Source organism: Agelaius tricolor, unplaced genomic scaffold (assembly GCF_023055355.1).
Source record: "Agelaius tricolor isolate 1412-34295 unplaced genomic scaffold, bAgeTri1.0.p SCAF_38, whole genome shotgun sequence".
In the NCBI taxonomy this organism is placed as follows: domain Eukaryota; kingdom Metazoa; phylum Chordata; class Aves; order Passeriformes; family Icteridae; genus Agelaius; species Agelaius tricolor.
Window position 1 is genome coordinate 5,697,519 of NW_027269298.1, and position 19,616 is coordinate 5,717,134.

Genomic DNA, 19,616 nt, shown 5'->3' on the forward strand with positions numbered 1-19,616 from the left:
GGTGCCTCTGCATGGGTGCCTCTGCGTGGGTGCCTGCTGCACCCAACATCCAACGCTTCAGAGCTGCGCGTTGGGAACTGGCCAGGCCCGTCTCGGGGTCTGTGACATGTTACACACATTTGGCTGCATATCTGTTAAAATAAACAAATCAGATGGGTTAATGGAAGAGCCAAATATGCCTGTGTTTATATAAATTCTGCTTTTTGATCATCTAAAGTGAAGATGCAAGAGTTGTAATTAAGATAATAAAAACTGCTCATTCTCTGTTGTCACTTCAATTCCAACTCAGAAAGTTATTGCAAAGAAAATTCTCTGGTTTCATCACTCAGCTCTTCTTAACAAATCCTTCTGAGTTCAGAGACTTTTATAATTACTAAATTGGTTTGTTAGAGGGAGATAATAGCAAATTTTTTCTTTTCATAATTGGACATTTCTTCCCTGTAGGCTAATGCAGGCGCAGCACTCACATACACAATGAGCTGCGCTTTTGAAAAACCATAACTGGCTAATAAGTGCCGTGGTGTCATCGGAGAGTAATGGTGTGCTGATTAGCATAATTAATGACAAATGGTGGTGCAGAGTGGGTGGATTGGTTTAGCAGATGATGAATGCGCTGCGCCGGGGCCAGGCCGTGCCGCGGTGGCGTGGCAGGCTGGCAGCGCTGCCCCTGTGCCCCAGGCTGGCGGCACAGCCTCAGGCTGGCACGGCTCCCGGTGCTCTCGGCTGGCTGGCACGGCTCCCGGTGCTCTCGGCTGGCTGGGTGGCACCGTGTGTCCCTGCGGGCGCTGGCGCCCGGGGGCTCTGCAGTGCCAGCACCGGCGGAAAGGAGCCGGGGGCTGCTCTGGCCACGGGCTCTCCTCATCCTCCGAGGGCTGGGGGCACGCCAGGCACTGGCCGTGCTACAGGATGGGCACATTAATCTGTGATTTGATTAATCAGGGCTAATTTACATTCACAAATGAGACTGATAAAAATGGAGTTGCCTTTTCACCTTTAGGGAGGAGGAGGGATTATTTCTAGGTTGTCTCTTTTTTAAGTGATAAGCAAATCTTTTACCAATAAGGATGAAAATACTTCATTTGCATTAGCAAAAGAAGCTAATTATTATATAGTTAATTAGCATCTGGAAATGAGGATTATCTTAATTACAAAGCACAGTTTCCTTAATAGCTACAAAACTGTAAGTTTGATGTGTGTGGAGATTGGTGACTATTATTATGTAATTACTGATCATATTAATGGTGCAGTGTATTTGGATATCATTTGCATATGCAAATGAAATTTACCTGATAGAAATATGTGGTTCCAGTAATGATTTTGAGCACTTAAAAATGAAATCCCATTAGAAGATGTGGATTCTGCGTGGCACAGTGGGTCTCCTCCTGCAGAAGGGCTTTTGGCTGGGCAGGGCCGTGGCTCTGTGCCTGGCTGTGGGCAGGAGGGCACCTCCCCTGGCCTTCAGCACCAGCCTCGGCACAGGGACCTTCCCTGCAGCCAGGCAGTGCTGCGTGCCTGTGCCCTGTGCCATCCTCTGCAGCCTGGAGGCCTCACTCGGGTCTGTGTCGAGGCTCTTGTGGCTGGGTGGATGCTCCATGGGATGGGGGAGCGTGTTCTGGGCGCCAGTGAGCTCCAGGGCAGAAGATGGCTATCCCCGCATCCTTCCTAGCCATGCTCAGGATTTCTTTCCACTAACTTGCAGGCATGCTTGCAGAATGGAGAGCATGGTGCTGTCAGGGCAGCTGATCTAGTTTCTTTCTCCTGCTTTTATTGGAAACACAAAGCTGCTGTGTGTTAAAAATAACTTGAGTCTCTTAGACCAAAACCATGTAAAGAGAGGACCGTGCACCTTTGTCTCCCCTGGGAGCCCTGTGGGACAGATGTTGGTCACTCACTGCACTGCTGGAGAGTGCGGGGTGCTGCTGGGCAGGATCACAGCATCATTGCAAGTGTGAGCATCTGCCCCTGGCAGTGACCTGGCTGCTGTCCAGAGTCTGGGGAGCCCAGGACTGTCACAGTGGCACCAGATCCCACCACACACCGTAGGTGGCTCAGCTAAGGAAAAAGCTTCCGGGGCCAGACACTGTAACAATACGCAGCCTGTGGATTTAATACCCCCTGCCCCTGCCCTGCAGCCCTGGAAGCCGTGTGGATGTTTCTCTCATCAAGCAGCAGGAATTTACAGCTGCCGGCCAGGGAACACTGCGGCCATTGTGGGGCTGCCCGAGATGCTTTTTGCAACTGCTGCTGCAGCCTGCGCTGCCCGGCCATGCAGACAGACATTACACGTTTAATGACTTCCAAGGAGTCTGTCCTTACAGCCAGAGCTGAAGGGAGTGGAAAAGAGTCTGGGTTTCTCCTCAGCACACAGCCATGAGCAGACGCTGGAGGAGTCCCTGCCTTTGCCTTTCCTTTGCCTTTGCCTTTCCTTTGCCTTTGCCTTTGCCTTTGCCTCTGCCTCTGCCTTTGCCTTTCCTTTGCCTTTGCCTTTGCCTTTCCTTTGCCTTTGCCTCCCCATCACTAAGCAGGCCCTGTCCCAGCTCTGCCTCAGCCCCACACAAGTGCCCTGGTTTGTATCTGCTCTGCTCTAATTAATTAGGGGCTGTGGCTTGGAAACAGCACATGCTAAGGTGTGATCTTTGAAGTTTAGTGTGGTGCAGAGACTTCAAAGGGGACATTTTATTAAAAAATAATAAAATCAAGAGCTCCTAAACACTTGCAATTTGAAGAGCTTGTTTGAAGTCTCTCCATGTTCTCTGGTGCTGATGGAGTCACAGTGCTGAGGTGCTCCTTAGGCGTCACCATGCGGTACTTAACCTTCACTTTATTTAAAAAAGAAAATAATCAAATCCAGGGGTACTTTTTCAAGTGTTTTCATGGCTTGATCTTAGCAGTAAAGAACTAATTGTGCCATGTCATGAGCTATGCAGGAAACGAAGAAAATCAAGGCTGACAATCAAATTAGCAAAAATGAAAATTTAGTCCAGGTCTGGTTTTTTAATCAAAGTCATTTCAAGAGGAACAGGAAAGCTGTAAAGCTTTCCCAAAGCAGAGGTTCCTTCCCCAGCCCAGGAGGACCCTGCTGTCCCGCTCACTGCACCAGGCATTGGGTGGTTTGGTGCTGCTGCCATCCTGCTGCCTGGCCAGGCCTGGGCACCGGGCACTGGGCACTGGGCTGGGCATTCCCAGCTGGCTGTGTCCCCTCGACAGCCCTGGGGACAGCTCCTGTTGTCCAGGAGCCACAGGACCTGCAGCTGCCCCCGCAGCCACGTGAAGTGCTCTGGGGCTTTCATGAGCTTGGGCTCGTGCTCATGCTTACCTTGGGCAAGCAGAGATGAGCCCTGCACCCCTCTGTGCCCCTGCCTGTGCCCCTGCCTGCACCTCTGTGCTTCTCTGTATGACACAAAGAAGCTGTAGTGTGCATCTTGGGGTTGGTGTCTGCAGCTGGGGAGCACAGCTGGGACAGCTGCAGGTTCCCTGTGCAGCTGGCTTGGCAGGAGCTGTCAGGAAAGGCTGCTTTTGGTTTTGGCCCTGAGGTTTTGCCGTCAGTGATTTGGTGTGGTTCCATATGGGCCTCGGTGCACTGTAGCACAAAGAACACACACATTTACTGTTCAGGTTGCTGTTTAAATCTCTGTGCCAGCCCCTGATTCTCAATCTGCTTTCAGATTCCTCTGGTGCCATTTAGCTGAAAATCAAGTGTTCTCTAAGCAGGGGAGCTCTGCTGGTTTTATGGTGTTGCTGTAGGCTGGTTTATGAAATACTCTTCTTGGTAAAGGATAAACACTCTGTTAGCATTCAGGTCTGGGGAAAATTGGAACAGTTCTGCAGCATTAGAGGAAGCCCTTTCTAAAATCTAAGGTCATTTAAATTTTAAAGGTGGTAGTAGTGCACTCAGTGTTGGGTTTTTTGTTGGTTTGGATTAGCAGTTCCTCATTTTCAGTCATGCAGGAAAACATTTTGCAAGGGATTTGTTTATTTATTTAAATATTTTTAATATCAGAAATTGAAAATTCTAGTGTAACAGGCTATGCAAAAACAGCAATAAAGAAATCCAAAGCTATAAAAGCTTATGGTGAGAATTTAATGCAGAAACAGCTGTTATTTCCTTGGGAGTTAAGGTGTATAAACTCTTCTGTGGCTGTGTATCCCCACAATCGGGGTATGAGGAATTAGCGCTCACTGCAGTGTGCAAACGGAGCCTGCCAGGCTCTGAGGCAGCGATTCATCTGTACCCAGGAGTTAAATATGACAATGTTAGCATTTTTCATTTCCCTGACGTTACCATTAATAAAGCAATGATCCAAAAGAAGCTTTGCTGAGTCTGTTCTTTATGCTTCCATCACTCACAACTAGATAATTTCACACAGGATCGTTTTTAAATTAAATGACGATAAAAGCGCTCTGCTGTCCTGTGCTCACTAGTTCATAGAAGTCTATCAAGTCATTAATGTGTCATGACAAACTGTGAGTTGGATACAAGAGTAATTAATTATTTGCATAAATAACAGGTTGAACTTGGTGCTTTCAGCCACAATGACACACGTGTCACATGGTGGACATCCTGGAACCTCGGGCAGAGGTCACGGCAGGGTGAGGGCTGAGCTGGCACAGGTCATCCCACTCTCATGGACGGCAGCTTGGAAGCTTTTGTGTTTCCAACTTCTCCACTGATGGTTGCTTCAAGAGAACATCTGATCTTTGGAGCGTTAGCGAACAATTATACAGATTTTCATAATCACCATTAATCACCACATATTTTTCAAGATAATTACAGCAACTATTATTTAGATTTCTCTTTTATGTGCACATTGTAGAAAAGAGCAAGTGCTTATTACGCTGGGTAGTGTAGAGAACTACCGTCTGAAGTTCTTTGTCATCCAGAAACTCATTATGTTAGCTGATGCTGCCTGTGAAAGTTCGTCAGCATGTTTAAATTAGGGTAGCATTGGCAGGTCTGATTATTTAAATCTGGTAGCTTGGCTAAAAATATAGTTATTCAAGAAAGATGAATTACTAATTTGACAACTGAGATTTAGTTGGAGTCTGCGGCACAGAAGGCAGCATCTCTCGAGTGCTTAGAGAAGGGTGACAATACTTTCACAGATTAAAGAGAGGATTTCTAAGCGAGCTAGCAAGCTGAATTATAGAGCATGCTTTGGTGTCCTCCCCACTAGGGCCCGAGAGCAAGTCCTGGTAAATCACAGTGAAGGAGTAGCCAGCAGGCTGTGTGCTCGGTGGTCCTGCACCGATGAAGGGACACGTCCACTTCGCCTCACCGAGGCATCCATCCCCTTCTGCTGTCAGGGATGCATGGGAACACTGTCCTTTGGGGCTGGGCTTTGCCAGGTTGGCTTTGGCTGCCGGTTCCTTTCAACTCTTTAACTAATTGCAGTGCCTGAGTTAATTAGCTGTGACCCTCAGGAAGGAGTTGGTCCTGGGAGGCAGCAAACAGCCGTCGGAAACAGTTTTCCTTCTGAAACCCGATTTTATTTTGTTCATTTGAGGGAGAAGAGCACACCCTTGGAGTCCTTGTGAATGTGAAAAAGCCCATCTTGGGCAGCAGCAGTGGGTGTCTCATCCTGCGAGCAGGGGACCCCACAGGTGAGATGGGGGGCACAGAAGGCTCCTGCCCCCAGAGCATTTGCTTTGTTCAGGGCACTTGCTCAGCCAGGGAGAGCAGATGCAAGGGGGGAGCACTGCTCCCCATGCATCTTGTCCTGGGGGTCCCCCTGCCTGCCTGCAGCCCCCTGGCTGGCCAAAGGGCTCCTGGAGCCCAGCTGAGCCACGGGGTGAGGGGGTGAGGGCTGCTGCCCTCCTGGTGCTGGGGCAGGCAGTGGCAGTGGCCGCCCAGGGCTTCGTTTCTGTAAAGTTTCCAGAACTGGTGGTATTTAAACCCTCGTGACACCGGTGCCTGGCTGAGAAAGGAGACGCTGAACGAGCACCTTGTTTTCTGCTTTCTGCCTTTAATGCATTTTAGCAGCAGGCTGGTGACGGGCCTGACACAGCAGCTCCGCACACGCTCCCGCGCTTGGGGAGCACAGCATTAATAACACACTTCCATGCATCGTGCCATTTTTAAGCATGATCGTTATGATAAAGGGCATATACTTAATTACAGGCCTGCTTAATTACAGCTCTGTTGAAGCTCGTTTGTTTAGGAGAGTGCTAATTGCGCTGCGGAGCCTTTGGCTCACCCTGCTTTTATCTGCTGCTTTGCTGTGCGTGCTGAGCTCCGGGTGGGCCGGAGCGGGGACGGGGGCTCTGGGGACGCACACTCTCCCTAGCTCAGGCTTTAGATTGCTTTACTAAAGCTGGCGTGTGGCTGATCAAAGAGGGCTCCTGTCGGATAACAAGTGCAGATGGTCTTTCAGTTTAAAACTTCCTGGATTTGGTGATGCTGCTTTTCATCTGTTTCCTTTTGTTTTCCTTTGCGCTGTGGCTGCCACGCAGCACCTTTGATAACAAAATTACTCCAGTGGAGGGGGGGTTTATATTGAAAGTAGACAAAGCGAATGTAAAAGGCTGAGTCTTCTTAAATGACCCTTGTTTAATCACTAACATGGTACCTCAGTGGTGCTGTAGAAGTTAGAAACAGCAGAGAGAGGAGCACCGGGTTTGTGGGTGCAGATGCTTTCTGAAAGAAAACCCTATTTGATGATCAGTGGAGGGCCTCTCAGGGCTTAAATTTGCTCTGATTTGAAGTTTTTTTTCTTTCAGAGTTGAAATTTAAAGACTTCAGATGTTAAAGGTGTAAGTGCAATAAAGGGGGTGTATCTGGGGTGTGAGCTGCCTTCGAAACATGCCCTTTTCAGTCTTCTGTGCAAATTGTTGAGTTACGTGTTTTAAAAATGTCTCCCTTGTACTACCACGTCTTGTGGGAGGCTTCCTGTGACATGGTGATAGCAAGACTCAAACACTGAACATCATTGCACTAGGATGAATGTACAAGATGGTATAAAGGCAAACAGTGCTCTGAGTACCATTAAGGCTATGCTGCAGAAAGATCTGGGCCATGTGACATGAGGCTGTGCCATGTGGTGTCATGTGCTCATGTCTGTCTTCATATTCCGCTGGTTTACATCCTCCAGATGTGGTTTGCTAGTGTTTGAGCCACTGCTCACTATTGAGTTTACACTAGCAACAGCCAGGCTGGGGAGGGTGCTTGGCCCTAGGTGTTTGCCATCATCCTGCCCAGGTGCTGGCAGCTTACTGCCTGCTACACAGGTGGTGGTGCTGACTGCTTTGGGGGCTGCAAGTCCCCTGAACCAACTGTCCCTTATTCTTCTGCTCAGACACCGCCGAGTGCTGAACTGGTTTGGTGAGGAGGTGATAAATAGAAGTTGAGTCCTTCTAGTTTCAAATACTGTCCTGCTTTGCCAGCTGCACGAAATTGGAAAATGCAAAATTGAGGCCATGAAATTGTATATGGATAGAGCAAGGAGAATTTGTTGGATTCCTGGCTTGGTAGGGACCGACCCAGCTATGTCTTAAATGTAAAGAAACCACTGGCAGTTTAAAGGGACAAAAAGGCTGGCAGTAACGTTTGGGAGCAATCAGTCATGTGTCAGTGCTGTGAACGCTTGATCTGTCACTGGGAATGTGTGAAGTTGCATGTCAGAAGGCAGCTGGAAACGTCACATGTGATGTCTTGTCCCTTTCAGCAATGGATGGAGTGCCTTTTATGATTTCGGAGAAGTTTGCCTGTGCTCCTGAAGGGGTGAGTTTGTTGTTCTCCAGTGTCTGAAATCCATTGTTTCATGGGGAGTGATCACAAAACATCAAGACAAATTACCTGCTTCTGGGAGCTATTCTGTTGTGGGGCCTAATACATACCCAGTGCTTGAGACGGGCCGAGGTTGCATGTCACAATAGCTGCCCGTTAGATGGGAAAGGCTTTTGCCAGATTGCTTCTAAAACTGAATTGTCCTGGGATTTCAAGGTTTATTACCATCAAAAATAGGAATGGCAGTGGGACTCCCTGGTGCTGAAAGCATTTCTAATTTCTTAGCATAGATTGTAAAGAAAGCTGCAGAGGTGGAGCTCTCCTGCATTTACCTGCTGTGAGGATGGCATAGTGCCAACAGCTTTACTACTTCCTGTTGTCACTGCAGAAGTTCAGGGCCTTGTTAATGGCACAGTGCACTCCAGTGCCATCAGCTGCGCCCAGGGTCCTGCCTGGCTGTGGGGGAGCTGGAGAGGGCACTGGGTGCTGCCTGCTCCACAGCAGGTGCTGCTGCCAGCACAGCAGGGCACGTCTGCTTCACCAAACAGAAACACCGCTCCTGGTTCAGAATGACCTCTGGGTGCCACTGGACCAGTGCTTGTTAAGGTTGATGATCCAGAGCTCAAAGATTCAGCATCCCACTACCAGTTCCCAAATCCATCTGATCCTAAAGCAGCATCTTTTTAAAAATCAATTTACAGGAAGCTGTTAAGGCAAACACTGGGCCATCAGCTGTGTCTGATTTTTCAGTAGTGCTCCAGCTTTTTGCTTTCTTCTTCCTGCTGACAGCGGTTTTTCACATCCCTTGCTTTCTGAGAGGGTTGTTTATGGGCCATTATTCCCAGAAATCTGAAGTCCCTGCTGTGAGGACAAATGCAGAGAGATTAGGTCGTGCTAATCCTCCCCGCGGATCCTTTAGACACCATTGCCACCATATGGTCAGTTTGGTCAGGGCTTCCTGCAGCTGGTGCTGCTCACACCTCGAGCTGCAGCCACAGAAGCCGTGCAGTTACGGAGCCACCCTGCAGTGGGGAGGGGGCAGGCCTGCCTGCACGGAGCAGCCCCAAGGTGAGTGTCAGCTGTCTGCTGAGGGAGAGCAACACCGCCTGCTGTTCACTCTCCTGCTGGAATGAGGAACAGGATCATGCCTGTGTTTACAGATGGCGCCTCTAAATCTCTAGTGATGGAGTGTTTGCTGACTTGAAACAGAACAAAACAACAAACAAACAAACAGACACCCCCTCCCTGACCCTGAATTTGACATTTTTGTTTCTTTCTTGCCAGATGCAGCCGGTTGATCTCTTGGGTATCACAATCAAAACCCTTGCAGAAATTGAAAAGGAGGTAAGTAGCCAGACAGGCACTGAGCAAATCACGAGGGCTGTGTTCACTTGTTTTTAAGAACCCTTCCCTTACGGAAGATACTTTTCTTGTCTCTCCCAGATCCACCCTCTTGTGCCTGAAAGTTTTGTCTGAGTACAGGAAGATGGTCAGGCCCACTTGGCAGGGCTTTTGCAGGCACCCCGTGGGACTGCAGTGTCTGCAGTGGTGGATCTGAGGATGCTGCCTGACAGGGCAGTGGCTGACAGATGCACCCAGTGCCTCAGGCACTGGGTCTGCCACGTGGCACACATGCCACCTCTCTGTTTGGGACTGGCAGTGTCTGTCAGGAGGGACCCTGCGAGCGGGGCGTGCTCAGGGCTGGCAGCCCTTGCCCGTGCCTGGCTGCTGTCCCACTCTTGCCCTGAGCTGGCCAGGGAGCAGATGGTCCCTTAGGCCACAGGGGAATCCATGTGGTGCTGAATTTGCTTCTGCATCACCTCTGTGTGTTGCCTGGTGTGGGAGAGGTCTGGCAGCCTGGGCGCTGCCTGGAGAGGGCTGGGCTGCACAGCCCTGCTTGTGCCCTCACAGGCCTGTGGAGAGTGGGGACACTAGCACTGCAATTATTTCTGTGGGCAGGGAGGAGAGGCCAAGACCTGCCCGCTCTCGCACAGCTCCTGCTCTGTAGCAGGCTGTGTGCGTTCCAGCATAATGAAAAGTATGATTATGCAGCCCATATTCCTTGATGAAGCATCTTGTCTGCACATAGAGAGCTACACATATAAATATTGTGAATTTCGGCATGGCTTTATTTCCCTTGCAAGCAATAGCACCATTACAGCAAATCTTCTGGATATCCAAAGCAGCCAGAACATTCTCCCTGGAGCAAGATGCCTCGCAAAAAATATTCCCAAAGAATTCTAAGAATTACTGTTCTCTGTCACCACGTTTGCAGATGTATGCACCCATCCTCCAAGCTGCAGGCAGCTGAATTTCAGGACTCTACCCTGTCAGGAAAATGATGGAAATAGGTGCAAATCCTGGACTGCACCTGAACTGCTCTTGTTGCCCCAGGATGGCACAGCTGTGCCCAGGGGAGAGCTCAGAGAGCTGGGCTATGAAGAGGTGGTGAGGTGCAGGTGTAGGCAGCACATGCCATCACTTCATGGCTAATTTGGTGGATGTAGGACAGAGAGGAGAGTGTAGGACAGACAGTGCTGCTGCCAGGTCTCCCAGCAGGGCTCTGGGGGTTTGTCCTTTACCCCTGCCTGCCCTGGGTAGGGTAGAATCACTGAGCAGGCGCCTGGGCAGGTGCAGGTGGTAGCCAGGGTGGTGGCACTGTCACTGTTCCAGCTCTGTGGTGGATGCTGTGCAGCGAGGGCAGTGGTCTGGCCACTGGCAGGGTGCACCGTGTCTTCAATTGCGCTTGGCGTGGTGTGAAACGTCTAGAGAGAGTCTAATTAGTAAAGGGGGAATCCAATATTCATCATTCCTTTTAAAGTGATAAGGAAGGCAGTTCATTTAACCACTGAATTGCTACAAGTTTTCATGGGCTGCTTTTTGCAAATATATTTAATGAAGAAGTTGTAAATCTAGAAGAGCTTAAAATTTTAATTTTACACAGAAATATTTTTCCTTGTTTGCATGTTTGTAGTCAATTCTCCTGAGTGCAGTCACATGAAATGTTCTTTAAATGAACATATTTGCTAACTGGCATGATTTCAGATTTTAAAACATTGGTTCCAGCAATTAGGAGTTTCCTCAGTTCCCCAATGACTGGAGAGATTCGTCTTGATTATAATTGCTCTTAGCCACGCATATCTAATTTGTGTCTTTTTAAGTGTTAATTAGTAAACAGTTTGAGCTGACATCTTTATGCGTTTGGGTGTTGAAAAATGAGGCCTATTGCGTGCCAGCGGCTGCAGCATCGCGACAGGGAGGTGCGGCCCCGGGGAGTAAAGGCCCGGTACAGCCCGGGTACAGCCCGGGTACAGACTCCGATACAGGCCCTGGTATGACTTGGGCACAGCCCCTGGTACAGCCCTGGTACAGCCCGGGTACAGACTCTGGTACAGCCCTGGTACAGCCCGGGTACAGACTCTGGTACAGGCCCTGGTATGACCTGGGCACAGCCCCTGGTACAGCTCCAGTACAGCCCTGGTACAGCCTGGGTACAGACGCTGATACAGCCCCGGTACAGCCTGGGTACAGCCCGGGTACAGCCCGGGTACAGACTCCGATACAGGCCCTGGTATGACTTGGGCACAGCCCCTGGTACAGCCCTGGTACAGCCCGGGTACAGACTCTGGTACAGGCCCTGGTATGACCTGGGCACAGCCCCTGGTACAGCCCGGGTACAGCCTGGGTACAGACTCTGATACAGCCCCGGTACAGCCCGGGTACAGCCCGGGTACAGACTCCGATACAGGCTCTGGTATGACCTGGGCACAGCCCCTGGTACAGCCTGGGTACAGCCCCGGTACAGCCTGGGTACAGCCCGGGTACAGGCTCTGGTACAGGCCCCGGTACAGCCCGGGTACAAGCTCTGGTACAGCCCCCGATACAGCCCCGGTATAGCCCGGGCACAGGCCCGGGGCACAGGCCCGGGGCACAGGCCCGGGGCACAGGCCCGGGGCACAGGCCCGGTACAGGCCGGGCACAGCCCGGGGTGCCCCGTTCCCGCCCGGCCCGGCCCGGCCCACCACGAAGCCGCGGCGCCCCCTGCCGGCCCCTGGCCGCCTCGCCGGGGCCGGGCTCGCCGGGGATCCATCGCCATGGCCGGCCCTGGGCGCTCGGCGGGAGCGGGGCTCCCGTAGCTCAGCGCCGCGCCGGTGTCCTCCTGAGCCGGCACCAAAAGGAGGTCGGCGTTGGGTGGAAGTGGCACGGCCCTGGTACAGCTGGCACAGCTCTGGGCCAGGTACCGGCATGGCTGATGGTTGCCCCGACCGCCCTGCCGGCAGCACATCCCGTGTCCTGGTCCGGCTGTGAGGAACACACAGGGGGACGTGTTTGTGACATTCCAAAAGCCACAGATGCGGCACTGGGAGATGCCTGGGGGAGAGTCCGTGTACGGGGCTGTTGCAGTGCGTGTGCCACGGTCTCAGGCAGCTCCTACCTCGGTAGCCCCAACATACGGTGTTGCTTTGGCCACCCGCCTGCCACGGGACAGCCACCGCTACCCCGGCCTGTCCCGGGCGCCCTGGCAGCGGCCGGGGTGGCCGCGGGCCGGCGGTGCGGCTCACGGCGTGCCACGAGATGGCACTGCTACAGTGCACGCCAGCCTGCGAGGGATGTCCCCTGTCTGCAGTGACACCGTGGGGGCATGAGGATGTGTATACAGGGATTTTCACCCTCTTGCCAACCAAAAATGTTAATTCTGATGGTAGTGGCTTGAGTAAACTTGCCAGGGGGAATGTTACTGACTAGCTGCTTTATGGAGAGGATGAGCGTGGTCGCGTTTGTGTTGATGTGGGGTTTTGGGGCAGGGGGTGAGCCCTGCCTGGGGAGGTCACTGATGTGGGTCAGGTGGTACCAGCAGGTTCACCTGGCATGGGCCTGCCTGGGCCAGCTGTTCTCAGCCCCGGGTTTTCCCTCATTCTTCTGCCTCTCACACTGTCCCAGCACAGGCTTGGGTGCTGTGGTGTGGGTCAGTGCTGCAGTTCCCTCTCTCTGCTTTGCCCCGCAGTACGACTACAGCTTCCGGACGGAGCAGAGCGCGGCAGCCCGCCTGCCGCCCAGCCCCACCCGCTGCCCGCCGGTGCCGCCGTCCTGAGGGCCGCGGCCGGAGCGTGTGTGCGTGCATACTACTGAGCAGGACACGGGACACAGCCATGGAACCATCCCGGCCTCCCCGTGTCCGGCCGCCGCCGCCACGCCGTGCTGCACCGCCCCTGCACACACCGCTCCACCACGGGCACCTGGGCAGCTGCCCCTGCCCCGCCGCAGACCCCTCTTCACGTGAGTACAGGACTGAGGACTGGGAGCCTGACGCAGCCCCTTGCTCATCCCCACTTTGTAACCTGCTGCAGGACAGTCACAGAATCCAGAGCTGTAGCAAACCTCTGTGAACACAGCCGGGAGCTCGCAGAGCATGGAGAGATCTTATCCCTGAAAGGAGCAGTGGAAGGCACGGCTGGGTATTGCCACACGAGCTGCCGTGGAGCTGTTTGGCTTCCACACCTTGCAGCAGGAGGCTCCTGCGGCGCCCAGGCCAGTGCAGAACTCAGCTGCAGTGAATGCCAGTCCCTCTGCCACGGTCTGGGCACAGAAGTTCTGCTGTGGCTGGGATCAGTCTCAGATCCACTGCGGTCACTGGATTTGCTTAGGCTGGGGGAGCCAGGGCCCCTGGCTCTGCCTGGGCACTGGCCGGGCAGGCAGGGTGCCCAAGGCGCGCTGCAGGTCCTGAGGTGAAGCACCTTCGCTTTGCACAGGGTGTCCATCTGCCCATACGGATCTAGGGCAGCAAGCCTCCTGTGTTTCTGGATGGATGGATGCTGGCAGCAACACCCTGGCAGACCCTGGCGGTGCCCCACTGACCCCGGGCCAAGCTGCTTGTGGACCTGCTGACAACTGGGATGCCATCTCCTGCCCATCATTGAGACAGTTCTCTAACATGTTCCCTGCTAGCTGCTAAAACAAAAGAGATGTGCCTGTTTCCTGGGCATTCATGGGGAAGCACTGAAGACTGACATGGCACAGGATGAGAGCGGGATGCATTAAACCCTGACCTCTGCCTCCCTGTGATCGCTGACCGGGCTTGCTCCCAAGCCAAACGCATGTCTTGGAGAAGTCCATTGCTGTAATAAGTTATTTACAAGTGCCCATCTGACTCTGTGCTGCTCTTTCAAGTCTCTGCTGTAGAACAAACATACATCATGGCAGCAAAATGGCAATTTTGGAGTAAGAGTTAAAATGTACAATTTTTTGTATTGTAAAATACTGATTCCCTGACCCCACTGAAATGCAATTGCCATGGCAACAGTAACATGCTGTTGTTCTCAGCCTGGGTCGTACATGTGCCCCAACCTACTTTGCACTCCCTTGGATTGATCTGGCATTTGCTAGTTGCACAGAGTGGTAACTAACAGCAGTATTTGTACTGTCAACTAATATTTTTTATTTGTACATAAGTAAAATAATTCTTGTCCAAAGATTCATTTCTGGTTTTAAGGCACCACGCTGTACTGCTGGGATAAAGAGCACAAAATACATTTGGGACAAACTGAGTCCAGATCTTTGCTTCAGCTTCTTCCAATCAGGTAAATAATTTTCTGGAGCTGTGTCTGTAGAGTGGCCATGTGGTTGGAGAGCAGAGGCCAATTTGGTTGCATGTACATTGTTCCTGGGCAAAAGAGTTAAAGCTGTGCACCAGCTCTGGAGCCCTTGGGTGACCCCCTGGAAGTGCTCGTTTACTTGGAGCTTGCACCACCATTTTTAGCTGTTATTTATCCTGCAGTAAAGAAAAGCCAGACCTCACTGCCAGGCTTCACAAAGGCCAGATTGATGATGCCGACGTCGACAAATGAACATACCATGGCAGCTTGGTCATTCGGCTCAGGTTCACTTCAAGTTCAAATCCACTCTGTGCCGTAGTGCTGTGCCCATCTCATCCATCTTTTGTCTTTCTATTTTTCTGCTTGTAATTTGTTCTGTAGTTTTCTGTGACATCCATTTATAGCTTCTCCTGTGGCTCAGTGGTCACGGCAGGTAGGCAGGAGCCATCTGCAGCAGTGCGTTCCTCATAGCTCTGGGATGAGAGCTGACCTTCCCTGTTCATGGTGGAGGAACGAGGGCTGCACAGGGCACAGCACAGTCTGCAGAGCTCCAGGGCACTGCCTGCCACTGGGAGATAGAGAAGCAGCTGCCAGGAGCCCCTCCTGGAGCCACCTCTTCCCAGGACGGCAGAGCAGACAGGGGGCTCAGCAAGGAGCAGGTTCTGAGAGCCACGAGCCCCACACTCAGTGCCACACTCCCTGGGTGTGTCTGGGAAATGGGTGCAGAGCTTCAAGTCCCTTATGTAAGAGAAAATCAGTGCTTTAGAACTTATACCAACTGCTAGGTTTGCTCAGCTTGCTCTGCAGTGCCTACAGGAAACACTGGCTACTTGAAACACTGGCAGGATATGCGGCCGGGACAGGCATCTACATCTTCAGGATATATTTGATACTTACTTCTCCCTCTCTAACACTGGGCCAGCAAAGCTCCTTCAGGATTCACCTGCAAAGAGCCTTGAGAGATGAGCTTGCTCTCCATGATGTGGTCCTGCACCACAGCACTGCAGGGACAGCCTGGTTCAAATGCACAGACAGGACAGATGCAGGTCCTGTGGGGCAAACACAATGAAGGTGTTCTGAACAAAAAGCTGCACCTGCTGAGAGCTCTCAGGCTCTAAAACTAGGCAGTTCCAAAAGGGAGAGGGCTCAGAGCCAGTGCTTGGAAGCACAGCAAGACACCGTGCAGGGTGGTTGACTGTGTCAACTTCTCAGTCCACTGATCAGAGGAAGCTTTTTTTATTGCACTGCTGAATTCCCGAGACCAGGGCTGTCAGGTCAGCATTTCCACTGGAAGGTTTTATTGGCTGCTCCATGACTTTCGTACTCACGGCAGCTCATTGCAAGGCTGGTCCTTGCATCCTTACAGTGAATCCTCCATGCTGGCATGTGCCATGGCCAGTACCTGCATCTCTCTGCATCTCCCTCCCTGTCCGAGAGGTGACTGTGGAAGAATTGGCCCAGGCAATAATTGTCCAGGGCGTCTGATGTGGATGTTGTCTGGCTGAGGAGAAGCCTTCTGGAGCATAAGGGGAGGGAAGGAGTCAGTGGAAAGCAACAGAAGTGAATTTGCAGAGCTTTACCAGATGTTCTTGGCTATCTTGCCTGAATTTGTAGAACAAAACTGGTCTCTAGGTAGTTTAATCTTGTGGCTGATGGAGAAGTTAGTTTGCCAAATTATTATACATCTGCAACAGAGACAGAAAAGCAGCAGTGAGGGGTTTGCTTACTGTAAAATATGCCTTCTGATGTGAATTCCTAGTGACACGCTGCCTCCTGAATTCCTCACAGCAAGAAAATGGTCACGTGCCAAGGTGACTTGTGGCCACCCAGGCCAGGCTGTGCTTTCTGCTGTGTTGATCATGGGAAGGCAAGAAGTTAGTCCAGAAAGTGATGTAGAGTGTGAACTTTGTGATAAAATTCAAGTGTGAATAGTCGTAGCAGGTGTCTTCCCTTATGGGAGCACCTCATATCTGTAGTTCCATAGGAGTGAACTGTGTCAGACTTTTCCTGTGACTGTCCCTGCGTGTCCCCACGGTGTTTGTTGGAGGTTTCCTGGGAGCCTCCTGTGCTGTGGGAGGTTGTTGGTAGTCTGTAGCATTGGGCTGGTTTGGTTTCACACCCACCACTGCTCCCTCAGTGTCCTGAGCTCTCCAGACTGAAGCCACGTGCTGCCGACCTGGCAGTTCCTGTCATGGAGGCAGGTGCTAGTCTCAAGGGCATGCCTCCCCCGGGCCTGGCACCTCCTCTGCTGCGGGGCCTGGGCTCTCCTGGCGCGAGAGGAACGGGACAGAGCCGCCAGGCCCGTGCTGGCCTCGCCTCCCCGCTGCTCCCCAGGGCACTCGGGCTCTGTGTCCCCAGCTGTGCCCACGGCAGCCCCAGGAGCCCTCCCAAAGGCAGGAGCCTCGCTACACCAATGATTACCTCAGCCTTGGAGCCTTGCCGGGAGTCCCCCAGCAGAGGGGCACACAGGGGCAGAGCTGCTCCTCTGCTCACAAACAAGCTCTGCGAGGTGCTGCTCGGTTCATTCGCCACAGGGAAACCAAACACTTTGGATATTCTGGTCGTTTGTTGTGAAATTGTTTCCTAACAGCAACAGATTTAAATATCATCGTACAAATGGCAGAAAGATTTTATGCAGTTGCAAGGTGGTTTTCTAAGATGGTTGAGTTACTGAAAGTGATTTTACTGTGCATTAATCTTATGAATGTTACTATGTTTTATATTTATTTTAGATGACCCTCCTGTATTTTACAAAGGGAAGTTTCATTGTGTGATAACTCTGTCTGTATTCTTAATATAATTTGTTAAATGAAACTTGTTTAAATCAGATAATTCTGTGTGCTTATGCGTTTTAATTTTCTGACTTGAAACTACCTGGATTGGAAGAGTGAACTACAAAGGTGGCAACATGATCCCCTATAGGGAATGTGCTCTTGTTCTGGGGGCTTTTTTCCTTGGAAATAGGATGTAAAAAGCCTTGGAAAATGTGTCCAAAATGTCTTGCTCTGCAGGTATGCTGCAAAATGAAAACAAACTCAAGTGACGTGTTATATGTGTCAGGATTGGGTGAAGGCTGGCAGGAGCAATCCTCAGCCCTGGATGGGGCTGGCAGCGCTGAGGGCAGCCCTGGCCCGCTGGGCTCAGCCCCCTGGGCTGCAGTGTGGCAGCAGTGCGGGCTGGTACCTGCATGGCTGGGGCAGCAAACCCTGAGGGGAGTGGGCCAATACTGCACTGCACTGAAAATTGTTTTTCTTTGTGCTAGGTTATTATTCTTCTGAACTTGACCCAAGCTAGTGGTGCACAATCTGACCTCTGGCATCTTCTCACCCCAGACAGTATTTCTGTCTCGCTTATTTTGAGTGCTCTTTGAATTAAGGGAGATTAATACCCAAGTTCCCGACATTCTCTTCAGGCATATGTTTTTATAACCTTTTGAAAGCAGCACCACTTGTTCCACAAAAAACTCAGAAGCAGCATCTTGTGGCTGCCGTGGGAGCTGTCAGTGGCACCTGATTGAATGTCCTGGCTGGGGAGGAGGGGTGTGGGGAGGACATAAACCAGAGTGGGCCCATCCCATGCCAGCCCGTGGCTCCCAGGGCTGTGCTGCTGGGGCTGCCAGCATCTCTTCACCTGCTGCACTGGGTGTGGGCTCAGTCCTGTGGCACACACCGTGCCCGGGAGCCCTCACCCCCAGCACTGGGACTGGAGCTGGCTTACATCCATCATTCACCGAGTTTGGTTTCTGAGGAAAGTTTCTAATTCTGCTCTGCTGAGTGCTTTGAGACGTGGGAGCCGTGGTTTCTCTCTGGAGAGGTGTCCTGTGGCCATTCCTGCCCCAGGGAAATGCAGTGCCCGAGGGGAGCAGCAGGGGCTGGGGCGGCTGGCACAGTCCCTGTGTCATCAGAGGGTTCTTTTGGCCTTTGTGAGCCGGTGGCTTTGCTGGTGTTTTGTTTTCTTTTCTCCTCTCCCTCCTACAGCTTTAAAAATTAACTTGCCTGGGGAGTTTCTCAAAATCCTTTCCTTTCTCTGGAATGATGGATAAGCCATGTAACTGATTGTCATGGCCCTAGGGAGGATAAACATCTTCTGCAGTTTAAAATAAAACCTCCTCGCTCCTTGGTTAATAAGTGTTGAAAGAAGCACAAACAGAGCTAACACGGGATTTCCATGACTAACAAGATGACCACATCAGTGAATGTTGTTTGGGGTTAAAAATGACTCAGCTTTTGCTTCCCCTGGGTAAGATGTTTTATCCCAGCGCAGGAAAAGCTGCCAACAGCACTTTGAAGCTCTGGCAAACATGATGGAGCCAGGATTGTGAACTGGGAAGTGTTTGAATGCCGGGTTAAAAAAACCCTCATAAACTCTGCTCCATGTGTGCGGATTTCTGGAAGATAAAGGAGCCCACAGCTTCATCCAGCTTGTGCTGACTCTTTTCTTTTCAAAAGCCTTTTCAGATGTTTTCACTTTTCTGCTTGCTTTGTTGAAAGATGTAAAAATTTAAGACAACCACAAAGTAAACATTTCAAAACTTTCTAGTCTGAAAATTAGTGACATTTTCAAAATCCCTCAAATTCCATTTCAGCACTATCAGAAATGAAGATGTTTGGGGTTTTTTTTTTGATTGGCAAATTTTCCAGGCAGGTTTTTGTTTATTGATAACTTTTATTTTTCAAAGAAAATAGATTTATTATTCAGTAGAAAACACTAGATAAGTAGATGTCTTGTCAAAATCAAGCAGGTTTTCTTTATTAGAGTGAAATAGTAATGAACTCATCTGCTTCCAATATTTATAAAGAGTAGGGAAGGCCATTAATTCTGCTGCTTGTGAATAAAACCATCTGTGATTTCTTTCCATTTGATGTGTTTTGGGTTTAATATACATTTTTCACAAATAAGTGTAGGGATTTTTTGTGAAAATGTCACATTCAGAATCTCATAAAGAAGGAACGCAAGGAGGGGGAAACGAAATGTTTTGTTAGCTCAGTAATTTCTCACCTTGCACAGAGAGTAAAATTCCTGCCAACTTTAACACATTAGGCGACAGAATTACATGTTCGGCTCTAATGCAATCCATGACATGGAACAAGGCAAACAGAGGATGTTTGGAAGTTTGTTTTCCTTTGGGAATCACACAGCACATTTAACTTAATCTGTCCTGACACTTGAATTATAACATGAGCTTCTTTAGGGAAGCAAAATGGTAGATGCCTCTTTTTAAAGCAAAGCAGAAGTTAATAAAATGGGCAACACGTTGAGGAGAAAAAGCCCTGATGAACCATCATGTGATTCTCAGAGCA

The 19,616-nt window shown here is 50.8% G+C and overlaps 1 protein-coding gene across 5 annotated transcripts in view; it reads left to right on the forward strand.

Annotated features, from left to right (window-relative positions):
* MVB12B (multivesicular body subunit 12B) overlaps window positions 1–17,148 on the forward strand; it is a 56,147-nt gene extending 38,999 nt beyond the window's left edge. For all 5 annotated transcript variants that reach the window (XM_071454275.1, XM_071454274.1, XM_071454271.1 and 2 more), the window contains 3 exons: window positions 7,662–7,717; window positions 9,008–9,067; window positions 12,729–17,148. In XM_071454275.1, the coding sequence (XP_071310376.1) occupies window positions 7,662–7,717; window positions 9,008–9,067; window positions 12,729–12,815 (203 nt within the window). In that variant the 3' untranslated portion in view covers window positions 12,816–17,148. The remainder of the gene's footprint in view (window positions 1–7,661; window positions 7,718–9,007; window positions 9,068–12,728) is intronic.
* Window positions 17,149–19,616: the final 2,468 nt, after the last annotated feature.